The sequence below is a fragment of the Sarcophilus harrisii genome, chromosome 2 (assembly GCF_902635505.1).
Source record: "Sarcophilus harrisii chromosome 2, mSarHar1.11, whole genome shotgun sequence".
Lineage (NCBI taxonomy): Eukaryota > Metazoa > Chordata > Mammalia > Dasyuromorphia > Dasyuridae > Sarcophilus > Sarcophilus harrisii.
The window spans coordinates 407,781,210-407,800,669 of NC_045427.1; the positions used below are offsets into that span (position 1 = coordinate 407,781,210).

The 19,460-nt window shown below is 37.6% G+C and overlaps 1 protein-coding gene across 2 annotated transcripts in view; it reads right to left on the bottom strand.

The window, feature by feature from the left end:
- Window positions 1-300: 300 nt before the first annotated feature.
- SH3PXD2B (SH3 and PX domains 2B) overlaps window positions 301-19,460 on the bottom strand; it is a 120,562-nt gene continuing 101,402 nt past the window's right edge. For both annotated transcript variants that reach the window (XM_031953672.1, XM_031953671.1), the window contains 4 exons: window positions 15,721-15,947; window positions 14,721-14,770; window positions 13,933-14,058; window positions 301-7,806 (listed from right to left, as the gene is read on the bottom strand). In XM_031953672.1, the coding sequence (XP_031809532.1) occupies window positions 6,259-7,806; window positions 13,933-14,058; window positions 14,721-14,770; window positions 15,721-15,947 (1,951 nt within the window). In that variant the 3' untranslated portion in view covers window positions 301-6,258. The remainder of the gene's footprint in view (window positions 7,807-13,932; window positions 14,059-14,720; window positions 14,771-15,720; window positions 15,948-19,460) is intronic.

Genomic DNA, 19,460 nt, shown 5'->3' on the forward strand with positions numbered 1-19,460 from the left:
CACTGCAATGATGGGGGAACATCCAGGAAAGAAGACAGAAGGGAACTAGCAAATGTGTTTTCCTGTCACAAGAATTAATCATGTACCAATGAATGTGCCAGCAACAGTCTCATGTAAATTTCTGGGAATCCCAGAAAAGCATCCATGTGAGGGACTATGTATATATAATTCGCCAGATTGACCATCTTTCCCAGATATCCTAGGGCAACAAAGCTACCTCTGTGTGCATCTTTTTTCCTATCCTTTATGTCTTTTTTTTTTTTTTTTAAGTTTGTCCAAATAAAATACACAGACTCAGCATTCACAATGAAGCTTGAAACCAGTCAAGCATTTTATTTTAAAAAAAGAAAAAAAAAAGTCTAACGGTGAAGTATACAGCCTACACATGCTACAGTTAATGTTCTGATCCCCTTTCCCCTCACATATATACTTACATAAGTTTATGTGTTATAAGGAAACAAACAAAAATAACCATCAGAAAATTTGTTTGCCAAGAGAAGTACTGAAATAGCCAAGATTCTTCAGCTTTATTCTACGAAACACACAAAGTGTTTGGATTTAGTCCATGCAGGACTCTCATTCCCTAAGGGTTCAGAGAAATGAGTTTGGATATACTAATGTTCCTGATCTAAGTTATAGGAGGGGGGCTGTTTTTATTGCTGGTAATTAACATAATAAATTGTGCACCCTTGTTTTTCCTCCAAGAAAGTAATAACTATTGCTCTTTTATGTCATTAAGGAAAGACCCTTGAAAAACCTTCCTTGGGCTGAGATTCCATATAGCCTCTTGTCCCTATGGAGTTAAGAATGCTTGATTTGGATTGAGGGATCAGAAACGGGATGGAATCTGGAATGTTTTAACAAGACACAGATCACATTAGGGGTCTTAGAGCAAAGTCAGTCAGCAAAGAACTACTTAAGATTCACTTCTCCAACAGAAAAATTGAAATCTGATGTAATTAGTTAAATCTGAAAAATACTGATGGCACAAATTAGCAGTTGATGGCTGCTGGTGGAGCCATGGCTCATGGATCATAGTCTGGGCACAAATTCAACACAACTGTCTTGGGGTAGCAGGTATTGCTGGGATAGTGTTCCCAGACACTGGTACTTCTGATACTGATGACCAAAAGTGAAGGATTGAGGGATGGTATGGGGGGGAGGATCTAAGAACAGCTCTACCAAGTATGGAGTAGCTCTCAATGACATCAACACTGTACCAATGATGCCAAAGTGACCATTGCAATTTCTATGACTTATTCTTTTCCAACCAAATCAGACTTTGGGATTTGGTAATAGGCAATCTTTGGTCTCTGGTATTATTGACTGATTGCAGCATATATAAATCTAGAAGAGGTGGGCTTGGGAAACTAGATCTAAGAAATCTAGGGGAAAGGCTGCAGGTTACAAGATTTGTTTGGTACCCAACTTAACAATCAAAAGAACAAAGAAAGACCCTACTATGATTCAGTGGGGCTCAATATCAATTAGTCCACAGCAGCAGCAGGTAAGGGAAAAAAGACAAAGCAAAATTAGACTGAAGGAATAGCAGCCACAACATGAATTGCATATTTATCATGTGGTCCTGACCACATCTAATGTAAGCTCCCAGAAGGCAGAAACCATATCTTCTACTTCTGTAGTGACCAGGAGGACAAAACACTCACTGGCTACCATGGAGTGGCAGATTGGCTAAGAACCATGACTGCCACTATCATGCCTATGTGATTTGTGGCATGATCTTTTCAAAATAAACTTTATGGCAAAAGGTTTTCCAACTTTCATTGGTTTTCTGGTGGAGAGTTCTTGAAACATCTTTTAAGTTTTATTTGTAAGAGAATCATAAATAGACTATTTTTGCCCTATACACTCAGGAATATTTTAAATCTAAGAGTTCCACTTTGAAAATTACAAATGAGGCAAATGGGAAGAGTCCCTACTGCAACATCCAGTTTAGTATTTCTTACAGATCTGTCTAATGCGGAGCTCTTTTGATATTTTCCAGTGCCCTAAAAACACTAAAAGAAATAGCTTATGCAAGGAGAAGGTACAATTCTCTTTAAAGGAGGTGGTGATAGGGTCATAGAATCATAGATTTGGAGCTGGAAGAACCTTGAGGAACATCTATTCCAATGTTATCTTTTTTACAAAGAAGGAAACTGAGGCCAAAAGAAGTTAAACGAGCTGTTCAATGCCACTTGGGTAGTAAGTGACAAAGCAGTAATTTGAATTCAGATATTGGATTCTAAGTTTAAAAACATTGCTTGGGAATACAATTTACTGTGGAAAATATTCTTGTCCAAAAGGTATTATTAGGATTTGAGGCTATAAGAGAAATTGGTTGTTCTGTGATAGAGATTTACCCCAAGAGGTATTAGCACAGGTGGTTTGAAATTAAGGATTTGATATAGTATGGTAAACAGCAATACAAAAATCCAATCATATTTCTTTGCCTCTTGGGTTGGCCTTTAGCTTGGAATTTTGGTTCAGAGCAGGCTATCAGATTATGCAAGCAGCTAACCTGTCTTTGACCTTATTGGGGATGGCATAGAGAATATTTAATGTCTATAAGATGAAAGTTCAAAAAAATATAAAAAATATTGCTGATAGCCCTTCAAAAAGTACTTTCACAATAAAATTAAGACTGAAATTTGAGTCAACTGCTGACCAATTTCTGCAGTGTTAGTCACAAAGATGCTTGCCAACAGAATGAATGTCTTTGATCTGAAGACTGGCTTTGCTGTGTTCCAAGAAACTCATTACTCAGAACACTGGAGCATGGTGGATTTTTCAGCTATGGCAACTCATGAAGAACATCTTCCAGTCAGAGAAGTGACAGAATCAGTGTTAATAGAGGGGTACCCATACCACCTTAAGTCACAGATCTTTGAAATTATTGCAATATCCCCAATGGATTATGTAAACACATCACCAAACAAGAGTGGGAAATATCTGTTACGGCATCAGACCACAGAACAACTCTTATTTTCACCTGGTTAGGATAGTATCCAACAGTGAAACAAACTGAAAGGCTGCTGCAGAAAGTAAGGAAATGTGGTTTCTGATATAGCTGACACCAGCGAGAGGGATCACCAAACAGTGCAACAACTTCAATTTGCAATGAGATCCCTAGAACACAGATGAAAAGGAAGGCGGTCCAGTTGTCCTTGAACAGACACCAGCTGCAGAATGACTGTGACAGGAAGTCAAATCACTTTAGATTGGTGGAAACCTCAAAAATGCTTAAGGCCAAGAATTTCAGTCTTATGCACAAATGCATCTGCCATGGTGCTTAGTATTTAATAAGAACACAGTAAATATTAGGTGAATGGATGAATGAAACTAGGAAGCAAGCCTGAAACAAAATATGTGCTTTTTTCTTTCCCAAATGAAGCCAAATTCAGGAAAGCATCATGTAAAGCAAAAGGAACATATTGGCTCAACACTAAAAAACTTAAGGTTTTTCTCTAAGAAGCAGGGTCCCAGAAATGACAGAGGGGATCTGGGTGCTCAGGCTTGCTAAGATTATTCCACTCATCAACCTTGCTAATTATCTACAAAAGTGTTTTCTGAGGATACTGTTAGAGGGGGCCAATCAGAAATAGGAGAAATACTCGTCTATTAATCCCAGGGCACTAGGTGGTAGGTTCCCAGGGCTACTCATCCTTTAGAGGAAGGGATGAATAACAGACATAAGATAAACATGCATTAGTCTTTTTCCTCTCCAAGGGCCTTTAAAGGCCACTTCTTCAACAAAGCAATATATCCACAGGTATTAAGGATGAGAGAAGGACATTTGTACCAATAAACCTTCTAATCTAGAATGTGTATGAGGAGCTATTTTTCCAAGACAATGGGACATTAACACAGTGAAAGGGGTAGTCTAGAGCTGGCTTCTTCCTTGAAACAAGCCTAAGGAAGGAAAGTGCATTCTTGCTTCTTGTAATGTAACACCTGTAGGCACTTGCCCCTTTTGTTCTTCCACAGGAGATCATGGGATCATAACCTTAGAGTTGGAAGGTACCTTAAAGATCATCTAGTCCAACCTTCATTTTTACAGTTGAGGAAACTGAGGCATACAAACCAGGTTGCCTGATTCCAAACTTATGAGTTTCCCCACAAAATTATACTGCTTAGTCCTGGTTTCTTTTAGCTGAGACAATCCGGCTTCTAACTACCAATTAGGGTGCTTCAGTTTTCATCTTGGTTAGTTCACAAATTGGCTGGGTGATATCAACCAAGTGTGACTCTGTGATTCATCTGCCTAGTGGGGAAATAAGCATTGCCCAATTTAAGTCACAAGGTTGTGAGGACCAAGTGAGATGCAAAAACACTTGGGAAAATTCAGATACTTAACAGATGTGGAGAAAAGCAGAGAATTAGTGAGAGGCAGTCTTACTGGTGTTTAGCTCTTGTCACTATCCAACGGACTGAATAAATGGCAACTTTCACCTGCCTCTACCTCTGAGCATCCCTTCTCCTCTCCTTTAAAGTTCAGCTCAATGCTATCTCTTACAGGAAATCTTTCCTAATATCCCTAGCTACTAGCACCATCACCATACCCTTTTAATTACCTTATATTTTATTTATATACTTTTCTTTGTACATATTGACTTCTCAACAGAACATAAGCTCCTTAAGGATAAGGACCATTACATTTGGCCTTTATCCTCCCAGCCCCTAGCATAATGCATGGCACAAAGTAGGCACTTAATGAGAATGTATTCATTGATGATTGGGGCCATGAGTTGGTGATTCATGAGAATAGTCATTCAGGAGCTTCCCTTATGTCTTCTCTCTAACCCCAGCCTCCACCAACTGCTGCAGTTCTTACTGAATCACTGCCTTTCTCTTTACCAGTATTGTGGGATTCTAGCAGCTACATCACTAAGCTATGATTAGTTGCCTCCATTTAAAAAATGAGTTTCTGTGGACTTAACATATAACAATTCCTTCTGGAATCCTAAGGAACACTCAGGATGAGATACTGAGAAAAACATTCAGGAAAAAAAGTAGTAGTAGTAGGTAGAGAAAGTGATGGGGTGGGGGAAGAGGAAGGTTGTGTAGAAGCAGGAACATTTAGAACAGAGCCCCTTTCTCGTAGCTTTTGGGAGCCAAATGGCTCCACTGCCCTAGCTTCCATCAGCCAGCAGTCAATTCCTATTTTGGGCCTTCATTCTTCTATTCCCCAATTAGAATGGATCACTCCGTTTATGTTCCCATAAATGATTAGCACCACACTGAAAGAAAAAAGTGACTTATACTAGTTCTAGATAACCCTGGGATGAAGTAATGTCCAAAGCATGTACTGAATGCTGTGCTACTTTAAGATAGGAATCACTCTTTTAGGATATAAAGTTTTCTCAAGAGTGCAAAAACAAAAACAAAAAAAGAAAAAAAAGGCAGGTTTAGCAGACTTCTGTCCTTGTCCTCTTATACTTCCATGGCATGTGAGTAAAGACTGTTTCTCATCAAGTCACAAATGACCATAACCTTAATGAAGGGAAGACCTGTTAAGATTAGAGAAAGCACACAGACCCCCGTGGCAGCAGGTATTTCTGCAAACAACAAAAATGGGAATGAGTGGCTTTGAGAAAAGGTTAAATGGAGAAGGTGAACTTGGGTCATGCAAAAGGGGAATCATAGAAAGGCCTATCCTGGGACACTGGGCCTGGCTTCATATCTGATCAAGGCTGATTATCTTTTAGATGCTCAGAGAAATTTCTAGATCTGCTGTGGGGTCTGGTATCTCAGTGCCTTTTCTAATTACATTCTGAACACCAGCATGCTCTAGGGAAAAGGAGCTCCGGTTCTTGGATGCCATGTGAGAGCTACTGGATAAATAGCTGTTCATGGTCCAATAGGAACCCATTTTTACCACTTAATGCAGTAATTTCTATAGGTAATTGAAAACATTTAGAAGAGATCTTGGTTGCATCCAACCCCCTCATATTACAGATGAAAATGCTGAAGAAAAGGATCAGAGTTGGCCAATTGGCCTGGAGACTATCACTGAAAATGGACTGAATCTCCTACAAGCGGGATGACTGCCAAGGAACTGAATTAAACAGCATTGAGGCTAGGGGGGATGGACTCTTCATGATCATTCCTGCTTAGGAATCAAGAGAAAGCCCAATGCGCTCTGGAATCTTTTCCTTTTAAAGCCTTGTAGAAAATGATAAGTTAAGAAGCTAATTAAATACCCAGGTGAAACCCATGGAAATCTTGGCGGGATGGATTCTACAATGACAGTGAGAACTATGGCTTCTTTCTTAGATAGTTGGAAGGAATCCAGCCTTCCCAAGAAGGCGCTCCACTTAGGACCTGACAGAACCACCAGCCACTGCTATTCTTTTCACGTACTTCAAACACAGTTCCCTCCTGGAAGCCACTGGTTTCCTCATCCCCTTCAAAATTGGCCATAGCCACATATAATGTATCTTTGGGGACTTCTGAAGTGGGGAAAGGTACAGCAGCTGGCTTCTCCCTCACTTCTCCTAACTTGGTTGCTGCTTTTGGCCCAAACCCACTTTTTGCTTTGACTTCTTCTTGGCCTCCTGGACCAGGTAGGAAAGGTTTGGCCTTTGGAGGGACCAGCATAGGTCGGCCAAGAGCTGGAGCAGCTTTGACTTCATTCGCCTCTCGATGTGGCACTTTGGTTTCAGGAAGGGGCCTGGAAGAGGAGGAGGTTTTCTTGGGAGGTGGTGGCCTCCGAGGAGGTACTACTGGTCTCTGCTGTGGTGACTCTTTGGAAGGGGGAGGGCTACTCTTAGGTGTGGTATCAGTCACCTTTGCTGGCCTCAGGGGTACTTTAGAAGAAATGTCCTTTGCTGTGAGACTGTCCTGTTTAGATGTGATTTTGGTATCTACCATGGCTCGCTCCAGAGGCCTGCTGGAAACCTCCCCTGAGAGCAAACTGTTGCTGAAAGAGACATCCTGAGTTCCACTTGGGTGATGATTCTCCTCTTCTGATGACTTCTCCTGAGACTTAGCAGGTCGGAGCTTGCTCCTGAGGTTGCAGATGTCCAATCTGTCCTCAGCTTGAGGTGGCTCTGTCCTGTGTGAAGAAGCTGGTTTTGGTCTAACCTGAGGTTTAGACTTCAAGAAGGGGTTCTGGGTAAAAGACTCAGGTTTATCTTCCGGCTGTTCGGCTTTAGGTTTGATGATGGGGCGCAGGTTTGGCTTCTTTACTTCTTTGGCCAGCACTTTATGTCCACACTCCAGCCCCATCTCATTTTTCTGCTGGAACAGTTTACTCTTATCTGATTTCAGCTCTGCTTTCTTGTTGTCCCGAGGTGGGGGCATGTGCTTTGGTGGAATCATGGGCAAGATCATGCCAGGAGGCTTGGGGGATCCTCTGAGCTGCTCCATCCTTTGCCGCTCTCTCTCTTGCAGTTCCCCTTCTGATTTGATGATGGACTCCTTCCGTGGGGGGAGGCTGGGCTTCTCCTCCAGGTCTGGGTCAGAGATTTCCTCATACCCGGCTGAAGCAGCCATATCTAAAGAGACATTCCGAGGGCCCTCCTTACCCTTCCATTCTTTGGACCAAGGAATGCCACAGTCCATGCCATTATGTGGTGCTTCAGGCAAAGGCCGAGAGGGGCCAGCTGCTTCGTGGCAGGTGTGGTTCTCCATCATGACCTCCCCCAGGCGAAGCTGTGCCATTTCATTAGGCAGTGGAGCTAAGAAGTTGGGTCTTGAGGCATTGCTCGTTTTCTTGTACTTGTCAATGAATGTTGCTGGGGCCCAGCCTTCCTTATCATCTATTTGGATGTACCACCAGCCACTTAGGTTCTTTTCAATCACCTGAAAAGTATAATAGAACAGATCGATTTAGTAACAACACCTTTACAGCCACTTGACTCAAGGGAGATTACAATAGCACCAAAATATTGGGAATTATGCAGGCATGGGAAATTCTTAAAGCTCAGGAGTCTTTGCATGAACATGTGTAACTATTAGTACTTAACTAGAGAGGAGAAATGCTGAAGTTTCAATAAATGCTTCAAAGGCACAGGGAACTGTTACAAGGCACTGTAACTTCTAGCCAGCACAGTACTGTAGATGCACAATGATCCTAGTTTACCACAGAATTGCCTGTTGTTTTAAACCTTCCCTTGACGGTATTTTCAATTCCGTCGAAAAAGTAGCTCTTCTCTCCACTCTCAATTCCTGAATCCATTTCAGACCTTATAATTGATACCAGTGAAGCAACAGGACTTAATTAAATGACATAAAACTGAGATGAATTAACTTGATTGAAATTAATGGAATATCTCTAATCAAGAGGTAGCCTATATATGTATGCTATGGACAAGTGATTGGTGCCCCAACAATACAGAAGTAGGTAGGGAAAAGTCCCATCACTCTCTTCAGAGCTCAGTTAGAGGAAAATATCCTTCAAAAAGTATTTCTTCATTCTCTGGAGTGTTAGTATTATTTTCAATTCATTTTTATATATCCTGTGTTTATTTTTTTGTGAACACGTTGCAACAGCTCAATACAGTAAATACAATAAATTCTTAGAGAGAAGGCACTCTCTTTTTTATATCTGTTTCCCCAGTGTCTGACAGACAGTATGCTACATTGTAACTATGTAACATAAATAATTGCTTGCTGACTGACTGAAATAAATAGAATGTGTATCAATGTCAATTAGCTAGCAAATAGATTCATGCATAAATAACTTTAGGACCACTGTAGTAGAAAAATGAAAATGGAACGACAAATATTCTCAATTCAATGGACGTTTTATTAAGCACATACCAGGACCAGAAATTCAAAGATAACATGAAAAGGAATTCTGGCCCTCATGAAGTTTACATTCTATTAATTTGATTATATGCTATTAATTTAATATTACTAATGATTAAATGCCCACTACATGCAAGTAATAATATGATCTTCCATCATAACTTATGAGAAGTTTTCATTATTTATTCATTAGGAACAAATGAAATTTTTAAATTTAAAAATGAATATATAGAGGGCTAAAAATAGTATGAATAAAATACATATTCAATGAATTTCAAGAGCTTCTACTATACAAAAATTCCTCATTATTTCTAGCATTTCCTAATCACAATATGTTGTAAATTTTTACCATATGCAAAAATTTTACTACTAAATGTTACTTCTTAAAACCCAGAAACTTTGAAGTATCTACTCCCCGCCCCCCCCCCAAATACCCTCCTAATACCCTACCCAGTTCTTGGGTGTTCTTGAGCTCATCCTCACACAGGATGAGCTGCTATTCTTAAGTTACTGAGGACAAAACAGAAGAAAATAGTATATTTATGTTACTAGGACAAAGAAGTTTGAGAAATGATGCTCTAAATTGCATCATATCAAAAAACCCCAAAACAACCCAAAACAAAACTCCAACACAATCAATTCCAATTTTTAAAGATAAATCACTGGCAATGGAGAGTCATGCTCACTTCAGTGAACATGAGTAGAATATAATATACTACACCAAGGGTTGCACAAAAGAAGGTGTAATAGTCATAGAAGATATCAATATATATATGACTAGAAAAAGAGATAGGCCAACCTTGTGGCAAGAGTAAGGACTAACTGATAGAGAGCCTATATGCTCCACTAGTATATCCTTTCAATGTCAACAGAACTAGACGGAGTCCAAACTGAACATATATTACAAAGTGTTTGTCATAAAAACTATCTGATATGAGAAGAAAATACAAAAATAGATTAATAAAATGGAATCTAGACAGCAAACTATAAGTGTGTCAAAGTGTTTCATAAATGTATACAAATAAAAATTTGAGGAAGGATTCACCATTTAATAAATGTACTTGGGAAAGTCAGTTGGCAATTTATCAAAATGGATTTATGCTTATGTCTCACATAACATATAAGTGAATTCTATCTGGAGGAGAAACTTAAAGCACCCAAAATACCCAAACTATAAAAAGATGAAAAATTGGGGAAAATGTTTCTATCTCAGCTGTTGAAGGATAAGACTTTTTTTTTTTTCTGTTCAGTAAGTAAAAGATATTTTGGGGATCAGTTAGAAGTGCTTGACTTACATTAAAATAAAAATATTGTATACAATTAAACTACATACTTAAAATATACCAATAGACTGAGGAGAATATTTGTGACATATGTCACATTAAATATCTGTTATTTAAAATATATAGGGAAAAGTTAAAAAAAACACAAAGATAATTTCCATTTCAGGATTTATAAATTCAGTCAATCAGTCAATAAACATTTATTAAATTACTATTATGAGTCAGGTATTATGCTATGTGCTATGGATACAAAAAGAAGTCAAAGACAATTTTTTTCCCTCAAAGAGTTACAATCTAATGGGGAAGACAACAAGTAAAAAAATATGCACAAACCATTTACATACAAAATAAACAGAAAATAATTAAAAGATGGAGGGTAGTGGGATTATGTGGGGTTAGGTTAAGTTTTCTGTAGAAGATGGAATTTTCTGTATTAGACAGTCACTTAAAGGAAACTAGGGAAGGCAGTAGACAAAGATAAGAAAGGAGAAACAAAAAATGTCTGGAGTAGAGAGAATATTTTAATAGAACAGTAAGGAATCTGACTGCATGGAAGATTATGTGGTTGGGAATAAGGTGTAAGAAGATTAGAAGGGTGTGTGGGGGTAAGGTCCCTGTCTTCTGAGAAGGAAGGAAGGAAGGAAGGAAGGAAGGAAGGAAGGAAGGAAGGAAGGAAGAAAACAAACTAACTCTATGCTGGCTGATTATGGAGAAATAGGTATGGTACATTCATGCTTAAGGAGTTAGATGGCCAAAGTGGATAGAATGCTGGACCTAGAGTTGGGAAGACCTGAATTCAAAAGTGGACTCAGACACTTACTAGCTTTGTGACCTTGGCCAAGTCACTCAAACCTGTTTTCCTTTATCCACTGAAAAAGGAAATGGCAAAACCACTCTAGTATCTTTAGCAAGAAATTCTCATGGATAATATGGTCCACAGAGTTACAAAGAATCAGACAAGAATGAATGAGTGAACTACAACAAAATACTCATACTTTGCTAGTGGAACTTCTTACATGATCTTTTTAAAGAGAGATCTCACAGTAGTCAATAAAAGTCCACAAAAATAATCATGTCATTTGATCCATTAAATCTATTGTTGGAACTATGTCCTGAAAGTTATTAAAAACAAGCAATAAGGGAATTATTAAAAATTTCATAGTACTTTTAAAAAGCCAAACAAATCTGGAATCAACTTAAGTATCCAACAAAGAGTAATGGTTATAAAACTACAGACTGGTAATTATGAAGACAAAGAAATCTAGGGAGAAATTTATAAAATAATGCAAAATGAAAAAGCAGAACTAGAAAACAGAATACTTATTAACTACTACTATATAATAGAAAAAGTAATTAAGAACAGATAAAATATCTTGGCAGAGGCTTAAAGGAAGTGATGGAAAGTTGTTTTGATTTTTTGTGTTGAATTTAACAATTCATTTGCAGATCACTATTAAGCAAATTTAATGATTGATCATCATATTGATATTCAATATTTATTTGTAAATTATTTGCTTAATTTAAAACAATCTTTCAAAAAGAGAGAACTAGAAAAAGGTCCTCAGGACATTGGGAGGGCTTTTTTTGGAGGATCTGGGGGAAAATAGGGACAAGAGTCTTATAAGATTCTTGGTCCTAAAGAGGAGGAAGTATGAAAATATCTCTTCTTTGCAGAGATGGATTATAAGCGTGAATCATTACATACAATGCCAAATTTGTTACTATGTTGGCTAGTTTTGGTTTCTCTTTCTTTTTTTCCTCTTTGTTATGAGGGATAGAACTCTAGGGGAAGGAGGAGGAGGATATATTTTGAAGCATATGTGATATAAAAATATTTTTAAAAAGACATACAAGATGAGAAGGTATGGATAAGTTGTGATTGACATCACTACATGCCATTGATGAGATTCTTCAAAGCAGAGAAATATATTTCTGATCTCTTCCTTCTAGCCTGCTGTTTTAGATATTTGTGGCTAACTCACTGAAAGAAAGAAGCAGTCACATATCCAGTTCCTCAAATCTTGTTGTTAGCTTTGGGGAATCCCAGGAAGGATAGAGATGCAGGAAGTCTTACTTCCTATTCTCTTGGATATGGGCCAAAGGAAAAACTGCTAGGATGGCATGGCCACATTTCAAAACTTAGAAAGAGATCAAAGATTTGCCAGGAAATATATCACAACTGGCTACTGCTATTCATTTGTTGATTTGACAATTGTGTCTATTATGTGCCAAGAAAAACGAGACACCATCACTTTCTTAAAGAACCTTACACTATAAAGGAGATACAGTTACAACAAAGTGTATTGAAAAAGTGTTTTGGAGGGAGAATATGGATCAGGGAAGACATCATGAAAGAGATGGCATTTGAGCAGGGGTTTGAAGGAGAAGTAGGATCTTCAAAGGTAAATAAGAGGAAAAGGGCATTCCAAGTTTAGACTGAATACATAGCATGAATCAAAACAAGGAGGTTTTAAAGAAGTTCAATGCTCTTGTGAGGAACAGTGAATACTCTACATTAACTTTGAAGTATTAGTTCAATTGCCTGAAAGCTGTTTTTTAAAATAATTTCTAATTTTACAATATAATAGAATAATTATTATTTATAACTGCAAATAACTGCAAATCTTTAGAAGAGACATTTTTTAGAGGACATTAGTTTGATTCTAGCAGTCAAAGAAAATAATCTACAAGGAGGTGTTGCTTACATAGGGAGGCCATGTAAAGTGAAGTGATCCTGAGGTTTCTGGTCTTCATTTGGCTACTTACTAACTATAGAATTTGGCCTTAGTCATCAACAGTTTCCTCATATCTAAAATGGGGCTAATAGTAACTTTCTTTTGAGAGTCAAATGAGAACATTTTAAAAGACTTTGGATGTAAAATAATTGATAATAGTACAATGGTACAATTTCTTCCTAATCCTCACACCTTTTCTCCTAAATAGCCAATAGAGGGTAACAGATAAAATTTCTTTCTAAATAGAATGAAACAGAAGCTGGAGTGATTGTTGAAGAATGCAGAATCAGGGAGTAAGAGCAATTAAACACAATTGAGTTTTGCTTCTTTATAGAGCAGGATCTCCCTGAAGGGAAGGTTGTTTTTCTTATGTTTTTCAGCAGTGCCTTGCACCTAAGTTGTTATTTAAGAAATGTTTGTTCAATTAATTGTTGTTGATGATTTTGGGAAGTGATGAACTGATAATAGCAGTTGTTATGGTGCCACTTTTTTCTGCCTGTTTCTCATCAATGATGATGATGATGATGATGTGTGTATATGAGAGAGAAAAAAAGAGAGAGGTGGGGGGAAAGGAGGGAGAGAGAAGAGATAGAGGAGAGAGACAGCGAAGAGAGAGAGAGAAGGAGGGAGGAAGAGAGAGAAGAGAGAAAAGAGAGAGAGACAGAGAGAAAGAGAGATGAAGGGAGGGAGAGAAGTTTTTAGAACTTGCATGTCAAATTGTCCACCTAATATCCTGTTGTTCTCATTTTCTGATGATGGGGAGGTTGAACACAATGGAGAGAAATGGAGGAGAGGAGGCAGTGGATGGATGATGATGACTGACTCCAAAAATTGTGCTGTGGGTCAATCTATACTTGTTGCAGAATAATGACTGTCAGGCCTATCTTAAGTATCACCTCTGGATCTGTCTCTGTTGTTATTCCCACCTATCAAGGGATTTCCAAGCATGCATTTATCTTTAAAAGAATTGAAAATTGGTCAACTTTCTAGAGTCATCAAGAAAAATGAGAAAAGTACTCATGGAAAGAGAAATTCCAGGGAATTGTTTAGGCAAGAGGGAAGCAAGGTGAGAGGATGGGAGGGGAGGACAGAGGAAGGAAGGAGCAGTCAGAGGAGGAAAAGCAGATTGGAGGTAGGAAGGGAAGGTCAAGTACACTCACCTCAACTTTCAGTCCTGCCTGGAAACTGATTCCATCAGGAATAGTTGTCTGGAACTCAGCAATGGTATAATATTCCTCTTCTACTTGGGGTGGGATAGGGGGTTTTGGCAGGTTCAGACCTCGAGGCTGATAGAATTAAATACAAGACTAACTTAATGTAAAAAATATTACTAAGAAGTTGAAGTAATTTTTGTAGGATTCAATAAAAATGTAACCTGGCTAAAGAGACATGTTGGAGTTTTGCTCTTATGAATGAATCACAAGTTTTTCAAGTGAGGGTAGGTGAGGAAAATATGGAAAAATAGGGCTACAATTTCCTTTTTTTTTTTTTTTTTTAAAGAGAAAAAGGAATTAGAGAATTTTCTATTAGTTTAGAGGCAATAACTGGAACATGAACAGAGGAAACTTGGAGGCATGAGAGAAAAGTGTTCCCTTTTTGCCCAAAGTTTGATTTTTGTTCATTTAGAGGGGCATTCCTACATATTTTATTCATTGGAAAGGGACCTAATCCCCGCCTAGGATCAAAGATGTATCTTTGTCTTGATTTTGTCACTAATATCCTATGTGATCTTAGGCCTCATTGTCTCTAAACCTGTATTCTTATATATCAAGTAGAATAATAATATCTACTATATTTAGTATGGATATTGTTGAGACTGTTCTGAGAACCAAATGAGATAATGCTCATCAATATGCTTTACTGAAGCATATAAAAAAGTTAAGTATAAAGCATAGTCCTATAACACAAGCCTTTCAAGTAAGTTCCCCAGGGTCAGGTTTCTACTTACTATAGTCATGTCTCTTCGAGGAGGAGGTCTCTGTCTCATCTTTGGAGATCCTGTGGAGAAACATTTTAACTCAAAGTCAAAAGGTAGCACCCGCAATTCAACACAAAGTTATTCCACACCATTTAGGCACAATGTACAGAGGGACAATATAAAGTTAAAAAAAAAAAGTCCCTTACCTTATTCTCAACCGTGATCATCATAACCAGAGATCTAGGACAACTGAGTGTTTTCTCTGCTCAGCTATTGTAGCCAAATGGAATACGAGTCATGGTTATGGGGGGGAAGGGAATTCTCAGTAGTTAAGAGGCAGAACTTTAATAAATCAGTACATATATTTGCCAAACACTATGGTAGGTATAAGGAAAACAAAGATAAAAATGAAACAGTCCTTGTCTTCACTGGGCTTACATTCAATGACATGCAAGAATTTTTTATAAATAGGGCCAAGAAATGGTAATCAAGAACATAAAAACAAAATTAATGGCAAGAGGGAAATAATCCATCTAAGACCAAGATATTGCCAAATAGAGGCATTATTTCTATATGCCCTAGTAAGGTGATAGCCCTGGTTTAAGCGAAGACGTTTTTGTTGTTTTTTCCCCCCAATAACACAAAACCCTGTAGAAATACTTAAGTGAAACTAACAAGGGCACAGAAGAACCTTTCTTCTCTAATGGCTGGGACTCCTTTTCCTAACCAAATCCTAAGGCACACAGAAATGTTTCTATGTGGTCCCTGGAAGGGCAGTGAAATTAGTAGAAAACAGGAAATGAAGATTTTAATTCTGATTCTGTCATTAATCATGTGACCTCCCAAAATCTCAATTTTCTTATTTGAAAAATGGGGATAATGATAATACTAGTAGAGTGTGAGGTTTATATAAGATAAAGCCTATGAAACTGCTTTTTTAAAAAGAATTAAACATACAAGTATAAGTTATTTTTAGAATGAACTGAATATATAACAAACTTTCTTTTTTTCTTGCTGGCAATCCACTCACTTTGCTTGATGTCACTGTCCAGGCCTGTGCGACTGTCAAACCTTCCATCTCTTTGGTTGTTGAGTACATCCTTCTCTCTGCCTGCTGAGTTCTGTTGCCGGGAAATGCCATCCACATCAACAGTACACGAATGGGCTGGTGACCCAGAACTTAGTTTCTGAGCGAATAGCTCTCCACTGCCTTTTTTTAGGTAGGAAGCAGGTGCCCAGCCCTCTTTACCTTGAAACCTAGAAAAAGAGATATCTTCAGTGAGCGCACATCATACTTTTCCTGTGCCAGAGGGGAAGCCCCTTCAACCTTCTAAATTCACCTCAAATCCTAATGGCTAGAAGCCTGAAAGGATAAATTAATTTAATGAATATAAAGAGGTGATAAAAGAATATTAAATATAATAATAAATTATAAAGAAGTGATATTTGGGAATAAAAGTCAATAGTCACTAGGAACCAGGAAAAAAAAACCCATTATTTCTTAGAAGATGATTAATATCATATTAAAAAAGGAACATGGGTCTTAGAGGCAAAAGACATTGGTTCAAATTCCAGCCCTTCCACTGTATGACCTGAATGATCTCAGATAAGTAATTTAATTTTTCTGTGATAGAATTTCCTCCTTTGTAAAATGAACATAACAATATTCCATTTCCCAATTCAAAGATCAGATTAGGTAATGTAAATGTTTTGTACATTGTAAAATGCTATAAAAATATTAGCTATAGTTATCATCACCATTACATCTAGTTGTAGGATACACAAGGTTGGTCCAAAGCCTGAAGTAATACTTATGACAGGGCTCCCAGTTTGCTTCATTTCATTAAGTTATGAAGGGTTTGAGGTCCTCAGAAATCAGTCTGCTGACAACAAAGTCAAATAAATACTAAACAAATGCTTGACTTCCTCTGCTACAGAGGCCAACTCAGTCCCTACAACTGATGCACACTGTAGGCCACTGTTGGCAACTCAATATATTAGAAATAAAGTTATGGAATTGATCTCATTTGTATAAGATACTCCAAGTAAAAATGATTTGTTTAGATTCAGTAGTGGACAACATCTCAGACTAAAAACCTGGTTATATTCTGTTCAAACATGTTTTGAGATGTTCAAAAGAAAAAAAAAACAGATCTTTAAAAAGGAGAAATAAAACATATTGTATTGAAAATATTTATAAATAGGTGAATAGAAAGAAAGGGTCTTCATTCATTCCAGGAACTATTCCTTTGAATGGAAAAATATAGTAAAAGGATTTTGTTTTTGTTCTGGACTGAAGGAATCCTAAACTACTACGGAATTTCATGTTATAAAATAAGTTATATTCTTTCAAGAGAAATCATACATAGAAGCACTATAGTTCTCTTAGTGGCAGCATGTCTTGGAAGAAATATAATTTCTGAAGGGTCAACCCTGCCAACTTAGATCTATAAGAGTAATAGCAAAACTAGCATTCTCCCTTTTCCAATCTTCTCAACCTCTATTCTAACCCTCAAGTCTACTGCTGACTAATTCCCAAAGATTTGGCTTGAGTTAGTTTTATTAAAAAGACAAACTAAACAACTATTCAGTCACTATATTTTGCTTACCAGTATAACCCTGGCTTATCCTGAGCTCTTCCTGTCCCAAAAGCAGTGTCAAAGCTCCTATCATGGTGCAAGTTCTAGAAAGCAATTTTTTTTTGCAACTGAGAAGTATTAGAAGTACTGTGCCTTCTAGATGTTAACAACCAATTATCTTTCTTTTCCCCCACTCAGACATTTTTTTTTAAAGGATGTTAAATGTTTTCGGGTTTGTTGTATAAGTCAACAAATTTAATAATATTTTATATCAGGTAATTTATATAACACTCTGTAATATACATATACAAAAGAGATAGATGAGTTTGAGGTAGCGCTGGGTGGTCACTAGACACTAGGGGATCAGGAAAGTCCTCATGTAGAAATCTGTCTTTTAATATTCTTTTTGCAAGGGCAAAATTCTTTAGCCTTGACATAACTAATCAATGCTCATATGTGCCACTGCTAGACACAGATAAGAAAGAAAGGAAACAAAGAGGAAAGGAAGAAGAAATGGAATAACAGATTTAGCAGAAGAGGAAGCAAGAAAGATTAAAGTAAGAAAATGGGGGAAGCAGGGAGAAGAGAAAGAAGAAAGTAGTAAAATGAAGTTATTTAATGTCAGCCAACAAGTATTTGAGAACCTATGTGCTCAGTACAGTGCAAGATACCATGTTACATTAATTGCTACTGTTGCCCCATGGTGCCATAGGTTGAGCTGTCCTGACTCAATACCAGCTATAGAGATGCTGCATAATTTCTTTCTAACCTGGAGTAGGGGGATCAGGGCATGTTGTAGGAAAATCAAGACCTCCTCGCCCTCATGCCCAAATATGCCTTAAAGCTACATGGGTATCTCTATTCTTGAGTATCCACTTAGATATAAGAATGTGGTACCTGTCAGTGATGAGTACCTGCTGCTGTACAGTCCCTGTTTAGCAGAAGCCAAACAGTAAGAAAACATGAAAGGAAGTCAAATAGTAGAAGGACTTCCAGTTTCTGTGGGTAAAACTACTTCTCATATCAGTCATCTTCTAATGATCTTCTCTATCAGGGAGCAAATAAATAACTGGAAAGCATAGATTAGCCATGTGAGAAAAGAAGGGAGAAAAGAGATTATAAAGAAGGGAAAGGGACCTGCATCTGCACGAATGTTTGTGGCAGCCCTTTTTGTAGTGGCTAGAAACTGGAAACTGAATGGATGCCCATCAGTTGGAGAATGGCTGAATAAATTGTGGTATATGAATATTATGGAATATATTATTCTGTAAGAAATGACCAACAGGATGATTTCAGAAAGGCCTGGAGACACTTACACGAACTGATGCTGAGTGAAATGAGCAGGATCAGGATATCATTATATACTTCAACAAGAATACTATATGATGACCAATTCTGATGGACCTGGCCATCCTCAGCAACGAGATCAACCAAATCATATCCAATGGAGCAGTAATGAACTGAACCAGCTATGCCCAGAGAAAGAACTCTGGGAGATGACTAAAAACCATTACATTGAATTCCCAATCCCTATATTTATGCCCACCTGCATTTTTTATTTCCTTCACAAGCTAATTGTACAATATTTTAGAGTCTGATTCTTTTTGTACAGCAAAATAACGGTTTGGTCATGTATACTTATTGTGTATCTAATTTATATTTTAATATATTTAACATCTAGTGGTCATCCTGCCATCTGGGGGAGAGGGTGGGGGGTAAGAGGTGAAAAATTGGAACAAGAGGTTTGGCAATTGTTAATGCTGTAAAGTTACCCATGCATATAACCTGTAAATAAAAGGCTATTAAAAAAAAAAGAGAGAGAGAGAGAAAAGAAGGGAGAGCCTGCATAATGCAGATGATGGCCAGTGGCCCAAGAATCAGGGAATGAAGTGGGCTTAATGTTAAAAGGGCTGATGGCCAAAGAGGTGAACAATTAGTCCTGGTCCAACTGTATTTACAGGTGAATTTATCAAACTTTTAAAAGTATTTATCCTACACAAAGTATTCTCAAAAACTAAAAAAAGAAAACACTTTACCAAACTTTTTTTAAAACAAGACTTCTAATACTTAACCTACTGTGAAATAAAACAAAGAAAACTATAGATAAATATCATTAATGAAGATTGATGAAAAATTTTATATAAAATCAAAGTCAAAAAGGGGGAATGAGGGAGCTGACTGGATACCATCA